General features: G+C 36.8%; 1 protein-coding gene and 1 pseudogene across 1 annotated transcript in view; one reads left to right on the plus strand and one right to left on the minus strand.

Moving 5' to 3' along the window:
• The window catches only part of CSMD1 (CUB and Sushi multiple domains 1), a 2529117-nt gene that overhangs the window by 962158 nt on the left and 1545274 nt on the right, over window positions 1-21685 (minus strand). The window contains exon 9 of the mRNA XM_006866725.1: window positions 13725-13846. Coding sequence (XP_006866787.1) covers window positions 13725-13846 — 122 coding nt within the window. The remainder of the gene's footprint in view (window positions 1-13724; window positions 13847-21685) is intronic.
• On the plus strand, window positions 2877-3991 carry LOC102819524 (annotated as a pseudogene).

The raw sequence follows: 21685 nt of genomic DNA on the forward strand, positions 1-21685 counted from the left end.
TTCTTTTGCATAACACTTTCCTGTTCTGCCAGCACCATTTGTTAAACAGACTATATCCTCCCATGCAATATGCCTAGGCACTTTGTTGAAAATCATTTGGCTGTATGTGGATGGGTTAATTTCTGGATTTCGATTCTGTTCCATTGATCAATGTATCTTTCATTGTACCAGTACCAGGCTCTTTTGATCACTGTAGCCATATAGTAAACTTTGAAAAAGGGAGTGAGAGATCTCCAACCTTGTGCTTCTTCTTAAGCAGTGCTTTGCTTATCCTGGATCTTTTTCCTTTCCATATAAAGCTAGTAATTATCTTTTCTACCTCTTTGAAGAATGTTGTTGGAATCTTGATTGGAATTGCATTATATGTGTAAATTGCTTTGGGCAGTACTGACATTTTCACGATGTTGAGTCTATCCAGGAACGTGGTAGGTTCTTCCACATCTGTAGGTCTCTTTTGGTTTCTTGTGGTAGTGTTTTGTAATTTTCTTTGTATAAGTCCTTTGTTTCTCTGGTTACACTTATTCCTAAATATTTAATCCTATGGGTGGCTACTGCAAATGGTATTGCTTGCCTAATGTCCTTTTCAGCATGCTCGTTGTTGCTATAGAGATTTTTGTATGTTGATTTTTGTATGTTGATCTTATACCCTGCCACTTTGCTGAGTCTTCCAATGAGGTCTAGTAGTTTTTTTTCACTGAGTCTTTGGGGGTTTCTGTGTATAGGATCATATAGTCTGCAAATAGAGTTTTACTTCCACTTTGCCAATTTAGATGTCTTTAACTTCTCTATCATGCAGTATCTTGTTGTTGTGAAGTGCTGTCAAGTTGATTCCAACCTATAGTGACCCTGTATAGGGTTTCCGAGGAGCAGCTGGTGAGCTTGAACCACCGACCTGGCAATTCAAATGGCATTGCAGTCTGGTGCATTAACCCAAAGTGCCACAATCACACCGTATAGCTCTGGCTAAAACTTCCAGCACAATATTGAATACGAGTGGTGACAAAGGGCATCCTTGTCTGGTTCCTGTTTGCAGAGGGAACGCTTTCAGTTTCTCTCCATTGAGAGTGATGTAGGCTGTGGTTTTGTATATATGCTCTTGATTATGAGGAATTTCCCTTCAATTCCTACTTTGTTGAGTGTTTTTATCAGGAATGGATGTTGGATTTTGTCAAATGCCTTTTCTGCATCAATCAATATGATCATGTCGTTCTTTTTGTTTTTCTTATTTATATGGTGGATTACATTGATTGTTTTGCATCCCTTTTATGAAACTGACTTGGTCATGATGTATTATTTTTTTCATGTGCTGTAGGATTCTGTTAGCTAGGATTTTGTTGAGAATTTTTGCGTCTATGTTCATGAGGGACATTGGTCTATAGTTTTCTTTTTTAGTGATGTCCTTCCCTGTTTTTGTTATGAGGGTTATGCTTGCTTCATAAAAAGTATTAGGCAGTTTTCCGTCCTCTTCTATATTCTGGAATAATATGAGTAGAATTGGTGACAGGTCTTCCTTCAATGCTTGGTAGAACTCACCAGTGAAGCCATCTGGGCCCGGAATTCTTTTGATTGGGAGTTTTTTGATGACCTGATCAATTTCTTCTTTTGATATGGGTTTGTTCAAGCTTTCCACTTCATTCTGAGTATGTTTAGGTGGGTCATGTTTTTCTAGAAATATATCCATCTCTTCTAAGTTTTCAATTTGTTAGAGTACAGCTCTTCATAGTGTTCTGTTATTATTCTTTGATGTTTGTTTCCATTGTGACATTGCACATGTGGTTTCTAATGAGAGTTATTTGTGTCCTCTCTCTCTTTTCTTTTGTTAGTTATGCTAATTGTTTGTCAATTGTATTAATCCTTTCAAAGAACCAACTTCTTTTCTGTTGATTCTGTATATAGTTTTTCAGTTTTCCATTTCATTTATTTCTGCTCTTATCTTTATTATTCCTTTCTTTTGGTGACTGTATGTTCCCTCTGCTGGTCTGCTTCTAATTGCGGGAGATGCTGTGTTAACATGTTAATTTTAGTTCTTTCATCTTTTTGGATGTGCAAATTTATCGCAATAAATTGTCCTCTCAGCACTGCTTTCGCCATGTCCCAAACATTTTGGTATGCTGTGTTTTCATTCTAGTTTATTTCTAGGAACTTTGTGAATTCACATTTAATTTCTTCTTTTATCCAGTCGCTTTTCAGTAGGGTGTTGTTCAGTTTCCATATATTTGACTTTATATCCTTGGTCTTCTTATTGTTGATTTCTATTTTATAGCATTGTGGTCTGAGAAGATGCTCTGTAGAATTTTGATATTTGTAAATGTATGGAGGCTTGCTTTGTGACCTAACACACAGTCAATTCTAGAAAATGTTCCATGCGCACTGGAGAAGAATATATATTCTGCTGTTGCTGGATTGAATATTCTGTATACATCTATGAGGTCAAGTTGGTTGATTGTGTTGTTTAGTTCCTCTGTAACTTTGTCAAGTTTCTTTCTGGTTGTTCTGTCCCTCTTCAAAAGTAGTGTGTTAAACTCTCCCATTATGGTGTTGGCTGGAGCCGGAGGAACAAGATGGCGGCGTTGGCGGAGTGACAGGGGTTCCTCCGGGCGGGAGCCGGCCGCAGTGGTGGCAGCGGGAATGCCACCTTAACTCACCGCACCCCTTTTCCAGCCCGCGACACGTTGCCAAGAAAGCTAGGCAGCGGTTGCTGCCAAGAAGTGGCCCAGCCTAGTAACCGCGAGAAACCCCTCACGAACTGCGGCCGGGCCAAAAGAAACCCAAGTGAGCAGCGGTGATCAGTTTCTTCTGGGCCCTTTCTGTGCCCTGGAACGCGGAGAAAGGATCCTCTTCGGGTTTCCAGCCGCCCTCCTCCTCAGCCTTATTCCATGGACCAGCCCCAGAGGCCCCGCCCTCCCCTCCTAGGTGCCGGGGCTTGGCCCCCGCCCTCCATCGTCGTTTCTCAGGATGATGAGCAGCAGCGGCAATATAAACTGGTGCGGAAGATCGGCTCTGGCTCCTTCGGGGACATTTATCTGGCCATCAATATCACCAACAGCGAGGAAGTGGCGGTGAAGCTAGAATCTCAGAAGGCCAGGCATCCCCAGTTGCTGTATGAGAGCAAACTCTATAAGATTCTTCAAGGTGGGGTTGGCATCCCCCACATACGGTGGTATGGTCAAGAAAAAGACTACAATGTACTAGTCATGGATCTTCTCGGACCTAGCCTTGAAGACCTCTTTAATTTCTGTTCAAGAAGGTTCACAATGAAAACTATACTTATGTTAGCCAACCAGATGATCAGTAGAATTGAATATGTGCATACAAAGAATTTTATACACAGAGACATTAAACCAGATAACTTCTTAATGGGTATCATAACTTCCTAATGGGTATCATAACTTCCTAATGGGTATCGGGAGTCACTGTAATAAGTTATTCCTTATTGATTTTGGTTTGGCCAAAAAGTACAGAGACAATAGGACAAGACAACACATCCCATACAGAGAAGATAAAAATCTCACTGGCACTGCCCGATATGCTAGCATCAACGCACATCTTGGTATTGAACAGAGTCGTCGAGATGACATGGAATCATTAGGATATGTTTTGATGTATTTTAATAGAACCAGCCTGCTATGACAAGGACTAAAGGCTGCAACAAAGAAACAAAAATATGAAAAGATTAGTGAAAAGAAGATGTCCACTCCTGTTGAAGTTTTGTGTAAAGTTTTGTGTGAAGTTTCCTGCAGAATTTGCTATGTACTTAAACTATTGTCTTGGGCTGCGCTTTGAGGAAGCCCCGGATTACATGTATCTGAGGCAGCTATTCCGCATTCTTTTCAGGACCCTGAACCACCAATATGACTACACATTTGATTGGACAATGTTAAAGCAGAAAGCAGCACAGCAGGCAGCTTCTTCCAGTGGGCAGGGTCAGCAGGCCCAAACCCCCATAGGCAAGGAAACTGACAAAACCAATAGTAACATGAAAGGTTTCTAAGCATGAATTGAAGAACAGAAGAAGCAGAGCAGATGATCGGAGCAGCGTTTGTTTCTCCCCAAATCTAAAAATTTTAGTTCATATGTACACTAGCCATTGGTTGTGGACAACCATTTACTTGGTGTAAAGAACTTAATTTCAGTATAAACTGGCTCTGGGCAGCACTGTGGATGCTGTATCCTGAGTTGTAGCCGCTGTCATTGTGAATATTAACTGAGATAGTGAAACATGGTGTCCAGTTTTTTATTGCATTTTTTTCAAGTGGAAAAGTTAACTAAATGGTTGACACACAAATTGGTGGAGAAATTGTGCATATGCCATTTTTAAAATTTTTTGGTTAAAACCTTTTATTTCAAACTATACTGCTTTGAAATGTCATTTCAGAAGAACGGCATGAACAGTCTTCAGCCATGGTTGTGATGGGTGTAAATGCTCACAATTGTGCATTCTTGGGGTTTTTCCATCCCCAGGGTTTGCAAGTTGTTCACTTAAAACATTCTCAAAATGGTTGGCTTCTTGTTTGCAAGCCAGCTGATATGGTAGCAACCAAAGATTCCAGTGTTTGAGCATATGAGAGACTCTGCCTGTTTACCTGTGCTAGAATAACAGCATCTAAAATGAAGAATTACAAAAAACTTAGCGACTACTAGATTATCTTTAGGACTCTGCATTAACTCTATAATGTTTTTGGCATTAAAGGAAAAAAAAAAAAAAAACACAACCATATTTCTGAACATGTATGTATGTTGCTTAGATAAATGTAATCACTGTAAACATAAAAAACAAAACAAAAAAAAAAACAACTCCCATTATAATTATAGATTTATCTATTTCTTTCTTCAATTCTAGCAAGGTTTGCTTAATGTATCTTGGTGGTCTTTCATTGGGAGTGTAGATATTTATTATGGTTATGTCGTCTTGCTCAATTAACCCTTTGATCGTGAGATACTGTCCTTCTTTGTCTCTTATGCTGTTTTTTTTTTTCCTTAAAGTTTACTTTTTCAGAGATTAGTATTGCCACTCCTGCTTGTTTATTATTGCAGTTAGCTTGGTAATTTTTTTTTCCCATCCTTTAACTTTTAGTCTGTTTCTGTCTTTATGTGCAGGGTGTGTCTCTTGCAGGCAGCATTTATTGAAGGGTCTTGTTTTCTTATCCATTCTTCTGCTCTCTGTCTCTTAACTGGTACATTCAATCCATTGACATTCAATGTAATTATTGATAGGGATGAATTAATTGCTACCATTATGTTACTTTTTTGTTTGTTTGTTCTTTTGTTCTGCATGCCTTCTTATGTTGGGTTTGTGTTTTTTGTGCTATTTATTGTCATTTTCTTCTTAGTTTTCATGTTTGTTACGTTTGGAACTTTATTTTCATGATAAATTGTGAAGTATTAACTTTTGGGGGGGCCTTATAGTCTACTACCTTTTCTCTCCATTTAAGAGAATCCATTGTATCCTGTAATTTACCTGACATCCTCATCAACTGGATTTCTGTTGCTATGTTTGTCCCTTCAATATAATTTTGATCTTCTGTTGACCACCAGCTCCTTTGAGTTCGTTGTTGTAGTCTTGTTCTGTTCTGGACTCTGCCATCTGTTAACTGAGTTCCAGATGGTGTTGCCATTCCTGTCTATCTCTGGTTGTTGTCTGTTCTTGTTGGTTTCAGTCCACAGAACTCCCTTTAGGATGTTTTGAAGTGCTGGGTTGGTTTTGAATAAACTCTCTGATTCTGTTTATCATGGAATGTCTCGATCATACCATCGTATTTGATTGATAGTTTTGCTGGATAGACAATTCTTGGTTGGCAGTTTTTTCCTTGTAGGGTTTTGTATATGTCTCTCATTGCCTTTTTGCCTGCATGGTTTGTTTGGAATAGTCAGAGCTTAATCTGATTTCCTTGCCTTTATAAGTGACATTTCTCCCTGGCTGCTTTTAGCATTCTTTCTTTGTCTTTGATTTTGGAGAGCTTGATTATTATATGTCTTAGTGACTTTCTTTTGGGGTTTGTCCTTCCTGGGATACATTCAGCTTCTTGAATATTTATCTTCTCATCTTTCAAGATGTTAGGGAAATTTTCTTCCAGAAGCTTTTCAACTATCTCCTCTGTGGACTTCTCTGATTCTTCCTGTTCCGGTATGCCAATAATTCTTAAGTTGTTCCTCTTCATGTTATCTAGCATGAATCTTAAACTCTCTTTAGATTTTTTTGTCCTTTTTTATGCTTGCTTTTCTATATTAGCAGTATTGAGAGATTTGTCTTCCAGCTTGCTAGTTCTGGCTTCCAACTCTTCTATTCTGCTCCTTTCGCTTCTCAGTGTAGTGTCCATTTCTGATATTATTAATTATCTGGACATCTTTTTGCAGGTTTTGAATTGTTTCCAATTCTGTATTAATCTTATTTGATTGCTCTTGTACTAATTTCCTTACTTCTTCCTTGTTTTTCTCTAACCCTTTTCAGAGCATTTGAATTTGTTTCCATATCATTCTTCTGAATTCTTTCTCAGGTATATCCAAAACCTGCTCTTCCTCTTTTAGAAAGCCTTTGTCTGTCTCCAGCTCATTAGTCTCAGCTATTCTCCTCTGGTTTTGGACAATTTTGATATCATTTGTTGTTTTTTGTTCATCATTTTCAGTAGTTATGTGTTTTGTTGTTGTTGTTGTTTTTTAATGCTTAAGTGGATGTTTGTTGTTTATTATTAAACTTACTTTATGTCTCCTGGTGGATATGATCAGGAGATAGGTTTCCCTTTTCACATGTAATATTTAGCAGGTGTTGTTGGCTCTTGTCTCAGTCGTGGAATATTATGGGGTATGCTTATAGCTTGGCTATATGACTACAAATGCTGTCTCTTCTTGGGTAATGTATGGAGAAAAAGCTCCTACCTCCAGGAAAGATGTGTAATCAAAAGGACCAAAAGCAAAAGTAATATAAATGCAGAAACAAAAAACATCACTTTGGAACAGAAATAAAGCTGTGGTTGACTGTCCTATGCAGTGTGTGTGCAAGGTAGAAGCCTCCAGCAGTGGTTGAGGGTTTCCCCTCTCTCAGGCCCCTCCTCTAAACACTACAGTAGAGGTGCACAGGTAGATATTCAGAAGTTAATGGGAGAAAGATTGTCCACTATTTTAGTCTCTGAAGGTCAGTTAGTTGAGTCCTTTTATGTTGTGGTTTTACAGATTCTTTTATAAGGGTCCTGCACAGGTAGCTCAGGTAGCACAGCGGCCACAAATGGGGCCTCCAATGGCAAGGTCAGCAGTTTGAAACCACCAGCCACACCGCGGGAGAAAGTTGAGGTGATCTGTTCCTGCCAAGACCTATAGTCTCGGAAACCCCGCACAGGGTCACCTGGATTCAGAACCAGCTCCGCAGCATACAGCCACCAAGGGTCCCGTATGAGTCAATTTAAGGGCTGTTTCTCCACCGCTGATGTCATAAGTAGCTAGCAAGCTCCTTGTCTTTTTACCATGGGAAAACTGTCCCACTTGATCTCGTCCAGATAGAACAAAGAATGGCTGGCAGGGAAAAGGAGGGAGAAATGTGTAGAATCTCCCGTGTCTCTTTTCTTTTTTTTTTTTTGCAAATGTCTCTGTACCGGTTTTAGTACCATTTTCTGAGCTGGACTGGCTGTAGCCCCGCCCCCTAAACTCTGCCAAGGAGTGGTGGCTGCAGAGGGAGTCCTGTCTCCAGATGCCTAACTCGCAATATTTTCCTTAATATTGTGATTTTTTTCACTTGCGAGTGTGGGAAACTGACGTCCTGGACCTTATGGTAGATCCCGAGCTCTGGAGTTGTTCTGTGAGCACTTCCTCAGTGAGTTCCCAGTCCCTCCACCATGGAGACTTCCCTACATGGTTTTCTTTTTATTGCCACCCAAACCAGAAGTCCCCTATCAGTGTCATTTTTCCAACACCACGTGCTGACATGATTCTGCGTCACATTTTGGTAATTCTCATAATATCTCAGACTTTTTCATAATACTAGTGAACACTTCATAGACTACAGTATAGTGTAAACAACTTTCATATATACTGGGAAACCAGAAAAATTGTGTGACTTGCTTTATTGCACTATTCTTTTTACCATTCATCTAGAATCCACAATGTCTCTATGGTATGTCTGTTTTCATATATATATATATTTTTTTTTTTTCCAGTAATAAAAGAAGTTAATACTCTTGATAAAAATGAATCAGATGAAACTTTTCATTGCAAGCAATTATTTAAAGAACATTTCCTAATTCACTGAAGATAGTAAAGGTTTATTAAATAAAAGTTGCAATGTTAATGCGTGAACTGCTGTGACTAATTATCTGCATCAAAATATCTTTTAAATACATTCTTTTTTTTCTTTCAAGCCTAATACAAATTCCCTACTTTATTCTCATATTATCTTTCTGGCTTATAATATAAGCATGTGTTTTCTTGCACTGCATCTTGTGCCCTGCTATCTATGTATCCCTTTGTTGCAAAATGATCTTTATAGTGAGCATATGTTAAAATGCCATTTTATTCCTCAATATATTTCATTGGCACCCCATTCAATTTTTTCCCTTGTCATTCAGAGTCTCATTTATATGATTCTACTGGAGTTCTGCTGTGGCACTGTGGGATAAAGCCCTGAACCACAAAGTAGATTTGAATCACAAGGTCAGTGGTTCAAACTCAACAGTCACTCCTTGGAAACCCTATACAGGGTCACTATGAATCAGAACCAACTCAACAGCACTAATCAACAACAACAATGACATATCTATACATTAAGAAGGAGGAGGAAGAGAAAAAGTAGAAGATGGAGAGAGGAAGCATTAGAAGAAGCAGAAGTGAAGAACTCTCATGTATGAAATGCTTACTTGGCAGGCAATGCTCTAGCTGCTTTACACTGATTTCTGACAGAAACTTTATAAGCTGAGCTCTGATGTGGTGCTGTAGCAGAAACACTGGAGCACAGGGTCGGTTCGAACCACAAGATCAGCGGTTCAAACCTACCAGCCACTCCTTGAAAACCCTATAAATTGGAACTGACTCAAGGACACTTAGCAACAGCTATTAATATCATAGGGAAACACAAGTAAGGCAATTTGACTTAAAGAGGTTAAAAAAATAACTTACCTAAATTACACATTTGGTACATGGTAGAGAAAGATTCATATCCTGTGTTCTATCTCGACTCTATGGTCCCTATGTTAACCAACCCTATTCTGCTTGTAATTTGCACTGGTGCATTCCTGCTTGTTTCCATCCCTACCTCATCTCTCTTATTCCACAAAAGATTAAGGATTTTACTGAAAATTCTTAGCACACCTTATTGATCTAGCATCAGTATACTTTTTCAATCACTTACTCCAGCAAAATTCTCTAGAATGCATTCCACAGCATTATAAAAGTAATGATTATATCCACTTTCCCATTCTAATCCTGAAAAGGATCACTCTGCTTAAAAAATGAAAACTCTAGGAATGAACTTTTATCAGTATTTGCTTATAATTCGGAAAATTTATGTTTCAACCATGTAATAATTCATCACGTGTTTTGTCTTACAGAAACTAGATTGTTGGATGTGCTAACAATGAAATACATTAGTAAACATATTTTTTGTATTTATTTTGTGGACTATATTAGAATAACATGGGAAGAACAGTTATAATTTAATGTTTATAAATATGCTTTCTACTAAATTGAAAAAAAAAGGTTTTTTTTGAAAAATTTACTGCTTAATATCACTTACATAGTAGGTATGCATAAGAGGTTTTTTAATGAATACATTTTTATTATTATTAACTTGGAATTTCATAATATTATGATATGTGTATGATACGCATATTACTTAAAAGAAACTCTGAGTTTCCAAAATCAATTGTGTGTGCATGTGTGTATATGTGTATGAATATATATGTGAGCAATTTTATTCCAATGCTTCTCATAAACTAACACATATCATTTGTTTATATGAGTCAAAGCAGAACTAAGACAAAGAATAACTATTAAATCATCAAAAGAAGGTTAATTTTTTTAAAAATAGTTTATTAATTCTCCTGAACATGACATTGAAAACTTCTTACTGTTATTTTATATCTTATTTCTTATAAGTTTGTAGATTAAATCAAACATATAAATAAGACATACCAACAATTATTATCTAGAAGCTTCAGTCAATGGTCTGGGTAGAGTCATTGTTTGGAAACCTTTATATAACTGTTCTTTTCTCTTATGCTCAATATGTAATATACCATCATCACCATGCGTTTAATCGGGAAACCCGCTTATTTGGAATATCTCCCAAGGAATCAAATTAAGCTTAATTATACTTAATGGCAATGACTGCTGCTTAATTTGGATGGTAATTCTGCTTAATTGAGATGCCTTCAGGTGTCTAAGTGGTGTTCAACTAAGAGCATTTATATGTTTGAGTGGTATCAACCTGTAGTATCTTTTTTCTTCTCTAAAAATTCCATCAAAATAAATTATTAAAGGCAAATAATTTTTTTAAAGTATAAAATTTATGCTTAAGATAGAATTGAAAGTATGTTCATAATATTGACATGTTTTTACTTAATCGTTACAAAGCCTTATGCAAATGTATACAAAAAGTAGAGGGAAAATTCAAACTTCTAAAAATTAGAGACAAGAAACACAAAAACTGAATTTGAAACAATTCCTTATTTATAATTTTATTTTGCCATTTCAGGGAATTTGACAAATGTTTTCAGGATGACCTACATGGCACAAAGATCTCCCAGGAACCAAGGAATAGAGAAAGCTAAAGCGACAAGAACGTTTTCCACAGTGAACAAAAAGAGAATGTCTTCCCCTAGTGTGTTGTTGCTAGGTGTGATCAAGTCAGAACAACCCTACATAGGGTTTCTAAGTAGTGGTTAGTGGGTTCAAACCCCCAAAGTTGAGGTTAGCAGTCTAGTGCTTATCCTACAGCACCACAACAGAACTCCTGATTTCAGACTTCTAGCCTCTAACTGTGAAGAAATAAATTTCTGTTTGTTAAAGTGCTGGTAGTACTTCTGTTCTAGCAGCAATAGATAATTAAAACAACTAGCATTTAATTTTCTGGACTACAAACCACAAGGTGGGTACTTTGAACCCACTAGCTACTCCGTGGGAGAAAGGTGAGGCTTTCTGCTCCAGCAAAGATTTAAAGCCTTGGAAACCCTATACAGGATCACTAAGTCACAGCTGAGTCCATGGCACATAACAACAAAAACAACGGATTATTTTTACAGAAGGCAAGAAAGTTAATGAAATATTATCATACTGCAAGGAGAACAAACAAAATCTGTCTTGGAAGAAGTAAAGCAAGAATGGCAAAACTTTGTCTCTCATACTTTGGACCTGTTATCATGAGGAAACAGTCCCCGGATAAGGACATCATACTTGGTAAAGTGGTCAGCAAAAAAGAGGAAGACTTCCAGTAAGATGGACTGGCACAGTGGAATCAATTGTAAAGATGTTGTAGGATCAGAGAGCATTTCATTCTGTCATGCATAGGGTCTCTGTGAGTTGGAGACTACTCAAAGGCACCTAACAACACCAATTCATATGAGTGCCTTAGTGGTTCTGTGTCCTTTGAGAAAATCATATCATGATTCAGAATCTCCCAAAACAGTCACTATGAGCTTCTGAGATGTCCTCTCTTGTCTTGAATTTAGATGGCTCACAATATTTCCTTTAAAGTTACTGTTTTGATTGGACCTTTTTTTTTTAAAAAAAAGGCAACCTAATCAGATCTGGTGTGACACTGTAGGATAAGCACTTGACTACAGGGTCAGTTTGAACTACAAGATCAGCAGTTCAGATTCACCAGCCGCCCCTCAAAAACTCTATACAGAGTCACTATGAGGCAGAACAAACTCGATGACACTTATAAAAAAAAAAAATGAGATGAAAACAAATATACTATTGAGAGAACTGTTCTCCAGTCATGCACTCATCACAAACATGTTTGGAAAAAAACATGTCTGTAAGAACTAGAACCCTAGAAGCAATACTTTTTTAACTTACTCTCACATTTAGTTTGCTAGACATAAAAAAAATATAGTCATATAGTTATCAAATTGTTGATAAGTTTTATTCTCTTTATCACTGATAGTACTCATAGCTTCTTGCACTTACTTAGATACATATGTTGATATAAATATTCCTCACAAAAAACCTCTAAGGTAAATATTATCGATAAATTCATATAGATTAAGAATCTATGTCCCAGGGAAGTGAATTAGCTTTTCCAAGTACACACAGTTATTTGATATTATATGATAGAATAGGTCTTTAATAATAATTTGAATAAATAAATAAATCACTAATTAACATATAGAGTAAATATATGTTTGGATCAGAATAATTGGTATCCATGTGCATAGCACAGCTCTATCAAATAGATAATATAAAGACAAAACTTGAAACTGTTTTCATGGCAATGGTCGGTCAGCTTATAGTTTACTCAATTTCTGTGAAGAAATCCTATAGCACACTTTTTTTTAAACCAAGTTCTATTAAAGCCTCTGTTTTAATATGTTGGAAGTGATTTGAGCTGTAGGTCTCATACTTGGGGGCAGTTTAACTGAAGATGGAGATGTTGGGAGAAACTAAACCAAAGGTCTCAGACTTGAGGGCAGTTTAACCAAAGGATTGCAACTAATCATTTGCGGTCCAGAAAATCGGGCTGCTTCCAAGTCAGGTTGTCCTCTGAGGAACTTGCAAAGTCTGCCTTAGGGAACAAAAAATTTGCAAAGTCTTTCCTTGTACACAGCCATGCCCTTCAGTTTAGTCTGCAAAAACATCTAATTGCCTTATCTGTTTCCCTATCAACTACATTCTTGTGATAAAGTCCGGCTTACTGCATGCATCAATAACACAAGATGTTTCTCTTTTCCCTGCCCCCAGCATCTCCTTTGATATGTGTATATAATAAACGTGTTGAATCTAGGTCTGAGTCACATCAGAGTGCTGTGTCCCACCTGTTCTCAACTTTATTATTTTCATTTTGTGTCTTGTGTCTTCCTTTTTTCTAATTTCCTGTTGTCCTTACTCAGGTTTAATCTCTCCATGTGGGTATGCGGAGTATAGCCACTTGTGGGATGTGGCCTTAATATATGCTAAAACTGAGACTTTAGAAGTTTAGTAAACAAACATTAGATCACAAAAGGCATCCATGATGAACATTTTAATAAATCAAAAATCAAAACTTTTCTGTTCTTACATTTGAAAACTCAATAGTTTAGACTTTCTAACATTGTATAGTACTCTGGAGTCCTGGTGTGATGCTTTAGTATAAGTACTGGACTACTAACTGACAGGTCAGTGGTTCTAACGCATCAGCCGCTCCTCAGAAACCCTATATAGGTTTGCTATTAAGTCAGAACTGACTCAACTGCAATTAAGAACAACAACATGCCGACACTCTGTGATATTTAAGAACGCTTCAGACATAGTATCAGAGACCTCTGTTTAAAATGAAGCAAAATATACAAAAGTTTTTCAACATGAGCATAACCCCTAAAGCCAATAGGATGAGGCCACACTGAGAATGTTTACGTTATACTGCAATCCTAGAAATGCTTTCAGATACATGTGAATGTAAAGGAATATAATTCAGGATGAATATATTTAATTGAAACAACAAAAGTTAAGGATGCATGACATTTCCCTGGGTGTTTGTATTAGAATTAACTGGATCAGTGTATTGATTACATGAACTACGTAGAGGTGAGAACTGAAAGCCTTACCTTGTCTGGATCTGTGGTAGTGATAACCCAGACACAGTGTGCATTGTCTTCATACTGTACTGGGTAATTGGGAGATGTGATGATGCCACTGGGTCCACGCAGATTAGATCCACATGTTCTAGCTAGAAATACAAACAAATAATATTATAGAAATAATATCATTTTACTACAACATTCAATCAGCATGGTAGAGCATAACATTGACATGGAACTGAAAATATGCTATTAACTGATTATGGTCAAAAGTGGTTCATGAACTCAATATGTTGCCAAGTAGACTTTAATGTACTGTCAATATTCTTGTATGGTATTTGTAATGTTAAATTGAAACTTCATCACCAGTATCCATGTTAGTATTATATTTCCAATGGCATTGCCATTCACTGAGTAACCTAATTGGTGATATTCACTATACCCACCTACTGTCATGGAGTCTTTTAAAACTAGTAGCTACATATAGGACAGAGTTGAATAATCCATAGGTTCTGCAAGTCTGTAAACCATTATGGAAGCAGACTGCCACATTTTCCTCTTGTGGAACACCTGGTGTATTCAAACTGCTGACCTTTTAGTAAGCAACTGAACACTCTAACCAGTACATCATCAGGGCTCCATCAATACAACTATGGACAATATCAATATCAAGTTAATCCATTTAAAATCTCATTATGACTCAAAGAGGGCCTAGTTGTACATTTAGTGGAGCATAAATACATAGATCATTAAATACACACTGCAGTAAAATTCAGAAGATGAGAATTGAAGTTTCAACTTTACTGTATACTCTGTGAACCTGAATTAGAACTTTAAATTTTCACAGCTTTATTCTTTGTAATTTAAGTGAGATTGGTACAACAGATGAAGTTCAAAAGTTCTTTAGAACTTTAAATTATATTCTATAATAAGCTATACCAATTTCTTCATAGCATAATATAAACAGAAAATATTAATATTAATGAAAGTTTAAAGAAAGGAAATAGATATTGTCTAAAAGGGAAAAAAAAAACCATATCGTACATTGAAATCAAAGTCCAAGTGGGTAATAGAAGTCATATCAAATTCTAAGCACTTCATTCATGCAGTGAATTTAGCTTGGAATTTAGTTGTTACGTGCTGTCAACTCAGTTCTGACACATAGTGACCTGGTATAGGGTTTCCCAGGAGCAGCTGGTGAGCTTAAAGCACTGACCTTGCAGTTCAAATGACTTTGCAGTCTAATCCTCAGTGCCACACCAGGACACTCTCTCTCTCTCTCTCTCTCTCTATATATATATATATATATATATATATATATATATATATATATATATATATATATATATAATAAGAACTAGACCGCAAGGCTGATTTGAATGTCAAAGGTGGTGGTTTAAAACCACCAGCCACTCCTCGGAAACCCTATACATGGTTGCTATGAGTCAGAATCGACTCAACAGCACTGAACAACAATGACAGATGAGGTACTATCCTAAGAGATTAGCTACAAATAAATTAATTAAATAAACCAGATTTATTTCAGAGTGTGAGATACAGAGTGTGGCAGAAATCAGGAGAAATAATTCAACCCAACTTCTCCTAGTAACGTATACATTTCTTTCTTTCATTTATATTGATATAAAAACATAAAATCTGTCTACACCTAAAACAATGTTTTGTTAGTTGACACAAATGCCTACTTATGATGACCGCATTTGTACAGAGAAAAAGTGCCCTGTGATGTTTTCAAGGCTGTGATATTTTGAAAGTAGACTGCCATGCTGTGTTTGGAGTAGCTGCTGGGTGGGTTTGAACCGCCAACTTTTCAACTGCTAGTCATAGCCCTTAACCATTTACATTGCCCAGGAATTTCTATTACTTCTTTACTCTTTGTGAAAATTAATTTACTGATCTTTATTTTCACAAGATTGTGAATTTGTAACCGTGGTAAGAGGATCCTTTCCTTATTTGCCTTTTTATCATTGCCACCATATACATTGTTTATCAATAAAATTGGAGTTATAAACCTTTTGTTAAAATGCATACATTCTAGATGGTATAAATACAATGTACTGCTACTCAATACATTTATACTACATAAATCAATATTATAAGATTACCCCTTTAAGTATGTCAAACTTTGAAGAAATACATCTGAAGAATTTGTTCAATAGCAAACTAATTTGTTGTATTCCCACTGACAATTTGGCTCATCCAATCATTTGCCCCAGCTGCCACTCTGCTGGAAAAGTTCACCAACTCTGATGCTCTGCCAATGGCCTTGTGTCCCAGTAGTCTGCTTTGAAGTCTGGCTCTTAACTTGACTTATTAAAATTGATTATCAGCTCCCCATGAAATTCATCTGCTCCATTGCTTGAAGAAGTGGTTTTTATTTTAGTAAGATACTTATTTATAAAACATTGAAAGGAAACCTGTTTTTTCCACATTTTCAAGCACATGTCATGCTGGATTTTGTAAAAAGTATGTTATGTTACAAATTCTTTAAAGCTTCTTCCTTAAAGATTTACAGCCTTGGGAACATGATGCAGGATCACTTTGAGTGAGTGTAGGCACAATAGCAGTGGCACCAAAACTGTGAAATTAACCCATAAACCAATTTACCTTTTAAATTTTATTTGTATATTTATGGTACATCTTAATAATGAATGATTTTTAACTATTTTACTTTTGTAGGATAAGCGCTGGCTTGCTAATCATAATGTCAGGAGATACAAACCCACTAGCTGCTTCTCAGAAATCCTATACAGTGTCACTATGAGTTGGAACCTACTCGAAAACAAAACTATAACATCTTTTTTTCACTATTCATCAAGATGATCAGGTGAAATGTAATATATGAGTTATAATTCAGGGCAGGATTTGATTCTATTTTGTTCTCTTCTACGTCCTCAACAACTAAAACAATTACGGGCACGAGATAATTTTTTTGATAAATATTTCAATTGTAGTTTTTTTTTTTTTTTTTTAATTTAAATAGGTGCAGCAACCATAAATAATATGATCATCCTGTAATGAACTAATCCTAATCCTCCTTCTGAGAAAACTATTGAAATTTCTGGAAAGTCCTTGTTAATCTAATTTGTCTCCATCCTAATCATTTGTGTTTTCATCATCTGATGACCTTTTCCATCTTCATCTCAAATATTGTCATGGCTTTCTTGTATCAATAATTTCTTACATCTGAAGACATGATTCTTTCCAGATATTTCTCTGTTCCAATGCCAACAATTCAAAATTCAGTAACTTATGTGTAGGGTTTTTATCAAATTATAATATATTTGAGTTATTATTTCTACTACCTAATGTCCAGATCTATGTTCAGATTGCAATCCAGGCTGCATACTATCTTAAGGAGATCTGATAGCGTAGTAGTTACAAGTCGGACTGCTAACCTCAAGGTAAGCAGCTCAAAACTACCAGCCACTCTGTGGGAGAAAGATGAGGCTTTCTGCTCCCATAAAGATTTACAACCTGGGAAACCTCAGGGTTGTTATGAGTCAGAACCGGCTCCATGGCACACCACCACTATCTTCTTGCTCTTCATCAGCACAGGTCTATTAATTGGCATATTCAATCTTTTTTTATTCAGTTCTTTGCTAGAAATGAGTCCTGGTATTACAGTGAATTAAACACTGGGTTTGAATCCACCAGCCACTTGGCAGGGGAAAGATGAAACTATCTGCTCCTGTCAAGATTTCCAGCCTGTCCTATACAGTTGCTGTGAGTTATAATCTATTTGACAGCAGTGGGTTTTGTTTTATGGTAGCTGTTGTTAGAGTTGTTGAGTAGTTTCCAACTCAGTGATCCTGTATAGGCTTTCCTAGAAGTTTCTGGTGGATTTGAACAGCTAACATTGTGTTTAGCAGTCCAGTACTTATCCTATAGCACTATACCAGGACTACTTTTTTTATGGTGTAGTGGTAGTGATGGTTGTAAGCTATTGACTCAGAGTTCTGGCTCATAATGACCCTATGCTTAGGGAATGGAGGCATTGCACCAGTTGGTTTCTTCTAAAGAGAGAAAATAGTTGGTATCAGTTTGTTACCTACAACATCTATTTTGCGTTGCCAACTGTTTTTGTACTTAACTGAATATGAACTTAACTGATGTTCTGGGAATTCATTCAATGAAGCCATAAGATAGAACCCTGAAAACCAGAAATCTGAAAACATATTTTGACTGTCTCTTTGCCAGCTCCTCACTCAGTGATGAGAATGGATTGCATATATTCTCCTACAGATAGAAAACTTATGTAAACCTGTTCTTATAGTGATTGAATAATTTTCTACTGTTCTTCAAGGTGGGGGAAATTCCTCCCTTATAGATGCTTCTCTATTAAACAGGCATTTAACTAGTAAAAGCATATTTAATTATGCAACTTAATTAGTAATTAATACACCAGTGTCAAGAAAGCTTTTATAGTAAGATTTAAACATATTCTAATAATTGAAATTTATATGTCTATGCTTACGCAGGAGTCCTGGTGTGGCACTGTGGGTTAATGTACTGGACTGCAAAGCCTGTTTGAACCACAAGGTCGGTGGTTCAAGCTCACTAGCTGCTCCTCAGAAACCCTATACAGGGTGGCTACGGATCAGAACTGACTCAAGGGCACTTAACAACAAAAACTACAACATGCTTATGCATACATATTATGACTTGAATGTAACTTCTACTTTGCTTGAGCCTTTTCTTGTTAGAATCTTATTGGAAATTTAACACCTAATGTGGAGTAATACAAATTTAAATGTTTAATAAATGTTATTTTATAATATAATGCTGTAGTATAAGCACTGGTCTGCTACGCATAAGCTTGGTGGTTCAAACACACCAGTTGCTCCTTGAAAATGCTATACAGGGTCACTATGAGTTAGAACAGACTCTACAGTATTTAACAACAACAATGCACTACTGAGTAGCCCAGGTGGTGCAGTGGTCAAAGGCTCACCTGCTAACCCAAAAGGTGGTGGTAGTTGTTAAAAGTGACGTTGAATTCGGTCTGAATAATGGCAACTCTGTATATCAGAGTTAATGAACATATTTCTGCCAAATGTATGACACCATTGCAGGGCATACAAACTTATTTACTTAAAATTTAAGCCTGATATATTTGGTCAGACATATATTTAATTTAACCAAAATGTGATGGCTGGAACTGCAGTTGCCATGGCAGGGCCAGACCAAATGATTGCTCAGACTTTTTTTGGACATCCGAATCCAGGTGTGGTGCTGTGGATTAATGTGCAGGACTACGAAGTTTGCTTGAACCTTAAAGTCAGAAGTTCAAGCTCACAAGCTGCTCCTTGAAAACCTTATACAGCATCGCTATGGGTCAAAATGGACTCAACAGCACATAACAACAACAATACGGACCTCAGGACAGACATTCCCCACCCTTTCTGTATATGGTTTTGGAGGAACAGCTGGTGAGTTTGAATTTTCACCCTTAGGGTTCAAACCGACCATGAGATCCAGTGCTTATCCCAATGTGCCACACCAATAACTACTCCATAGCAGAAAGATGTAGATTACAACTATGAATACTCTATGGAACACTTGTACTGTGTCCTATAGGGTGTTACTAGTTGAATTCAACTCAAAAACAGTTGGTTTTGTTTTTATTTGGTTCAGTACACAACTAGATCCATTTTGGAAGAAATACAGCTAGAGTTCTTCTTGGGGGCCAAGATGGCCAAACTTCGTCTCTCATACTTCAGGTATATTGTTAGACGGGAGCAGTCACAGGAGAAGGATATCACGTTTGGTAAGGTAGAGGGTCAGAGAAGAAGAGGAAGACCCCCAATGAGATGGATTGGCCAGTTGGCAGCATTGATGTGCTCAAGCGTGACAACAGTAGTGAGGTTGGCCTAAGATAGTTCTGCTGTGCATAAGGTCGCTATGAGTCAGTACTGACTCAATGGCACCTAACAAGAACAACAAAAATGTTACTCATTTGACTATGCAAAGGCTTTCAATTGTGTGGATCATGACAAGCTATGGACTACATTGCGAGGTATGAGTATCCTGAAACAATTAATTATGTTCATGAGGAATCTGTACATGGACCAAGAGGCAGTTGTTCAAACAGAACATGGGAACACTGTATAGTTTAAAATTAAGATGTGCAACAAGGTTGTATTCTTTCGCTATACTTGTGCAACCTGTATGCTGAGCAAATAATACAAGAAACTGGGTTCTATAATGAAAAACGTGCATCAGGATTGGAAGAAGACTCATTAACAACCTGTGTTATGCAGATGATACAACCTTGCTTGCTGAAAGTGAAGAGGACTTGAAATATTTACTGATGAAGATCAAAGAGCACAGCCTTTAGTATGGATTACATCTTAATGTAAAGAAAACAAAAATCCTCACCACTGGACCAATAAACAGTATTCTTATCAACGGAGAAAAGATTGAAGTTATCAAGGACTTCATTCTTCTTGGATCAACTAACAACACTCACAGAAGCAGCAGTCAAGAAATCAAACGGCATATTGCATTAGGCAAATCTGCTGCATAAGAGCTTTTTAAAGTGTTGAAGAGCAAAAATGTCAGCTTGAGTACTAAGGTGCACCTGACCCAAGCCATGGTATTTTCAATAACCTCATATGCATGTAAAAGCTGGACAGTGAATAAGGAAGACAGGACAAGAATTGATGCTTTTGAGTTATGGTGTTGGAGGAGAATATTGAAAGTGCCATGGGCTGCCAAAAGAACCAATGGATTTGTTTTGGAAGAAGTACAGCCAGAGTGCTCCTTGGCCAAACTTTGTCTCTCATATTTTGGACATATTGTCAGTAGGGACCAGTCGCTGGAGAAGGGTATCATATTTGGTAAGGTGGAGGGTGAGAGAAAAAGAGGAAGACCCCAATGAGATGGATTGGACAAGTGGCAGCATCAATGGACTCAAGTGTGGCAACAGTAGTGAGGTTGGCCCATGATCGGGCAGTGTTTCGTTCTGCTATGCATAAGGTCGCTATGAGTTGGTACCAACTTGATGGCACCTAACAACAACAACAAATGTTACTCATTTGACAAAATCCAATTTCACTTACATTTTATATATATTTGAGAAGAAACTAGAATTTACAAATAAAATAGAAATAAAATAAATCTAAAGGGAAAGTGGGAAAGTAGAAAACTAACCATTTTTGAATGCTGATATAAGCCTTTGCTCATTAAATCAATGGAAATTAAATGTAAAATATAATTATGTCATGTAATTTAATTCATTTAATATGTAATTTATCAATTTAAATTAAATTCCACGAATCTCTGGTGTTCCATGGTAACAATCCAGTCAAATTAAAAGAAAGAAATATTCTAATTGATTAAATTTAATAGGATACTAAGAATATTCTTTGTAATTTCTCTTAAGGAAATGAATAATTGTATTTGTTAATCTCTTCCTTGTATGTTTTTAAAGGAAAGCATTTTTATCAGCCACATCTTTTATACCCCAATGCCAAGATCGTCAATTAAAATGAAGACATTTTGTTATAGAGATTTTTGTTGTTGTTAGGTGCCGTTGGACCGCTGTACCAATCCATCTCTTTGAGGGTCTTCCTCTTTTTGGCTGACCCTCCACTTTACCTAACACTCTGTCCATTTCCAAGGACAGGTCCTTCCTGATAATATGTCTGAAACATGAGAGACAAAGTCTCACCATCCTGACGTCTAAGAAACATCTGGCTTTACTTCTTACAATACAGATTTGTTTGTTCTTCTAGCAGTCCATGGTACTTTTAATATTCATCTCCAACATCATAATTCAAATGTATCAATTCTTCTATGGTTTTCCTTATTCACTGTCCTACTTTCATATTCATAAGGCTATGGCTGAGTCAGCAAACATTAGTTCTCAAACTGTTTAACACTTTAAATAGGTTTTGTTCAGCAGATTTGACTAATACAATATTTTGCTTGCTTTCTTGATTGCTGTTTCCATGAGTGTTGATTGT

This window comes from Chrysochloris asiatica, unplaced genomic scaffold (genome assembly GCF_000296735.1).
Source record: "Chrysochloris asiatica unplaced genomic scaffold, ChrAsi1.0 scaffold00095, whole genome shotgun sequence".
NCBI classification, from domain to species: domain Eukaryota; kingdom Metazoa; phylum Chordata; class Mammalia; order Afrosoricida; family Chrysochloridae; genus Chrysochloris; species Chrysochloris asiatica.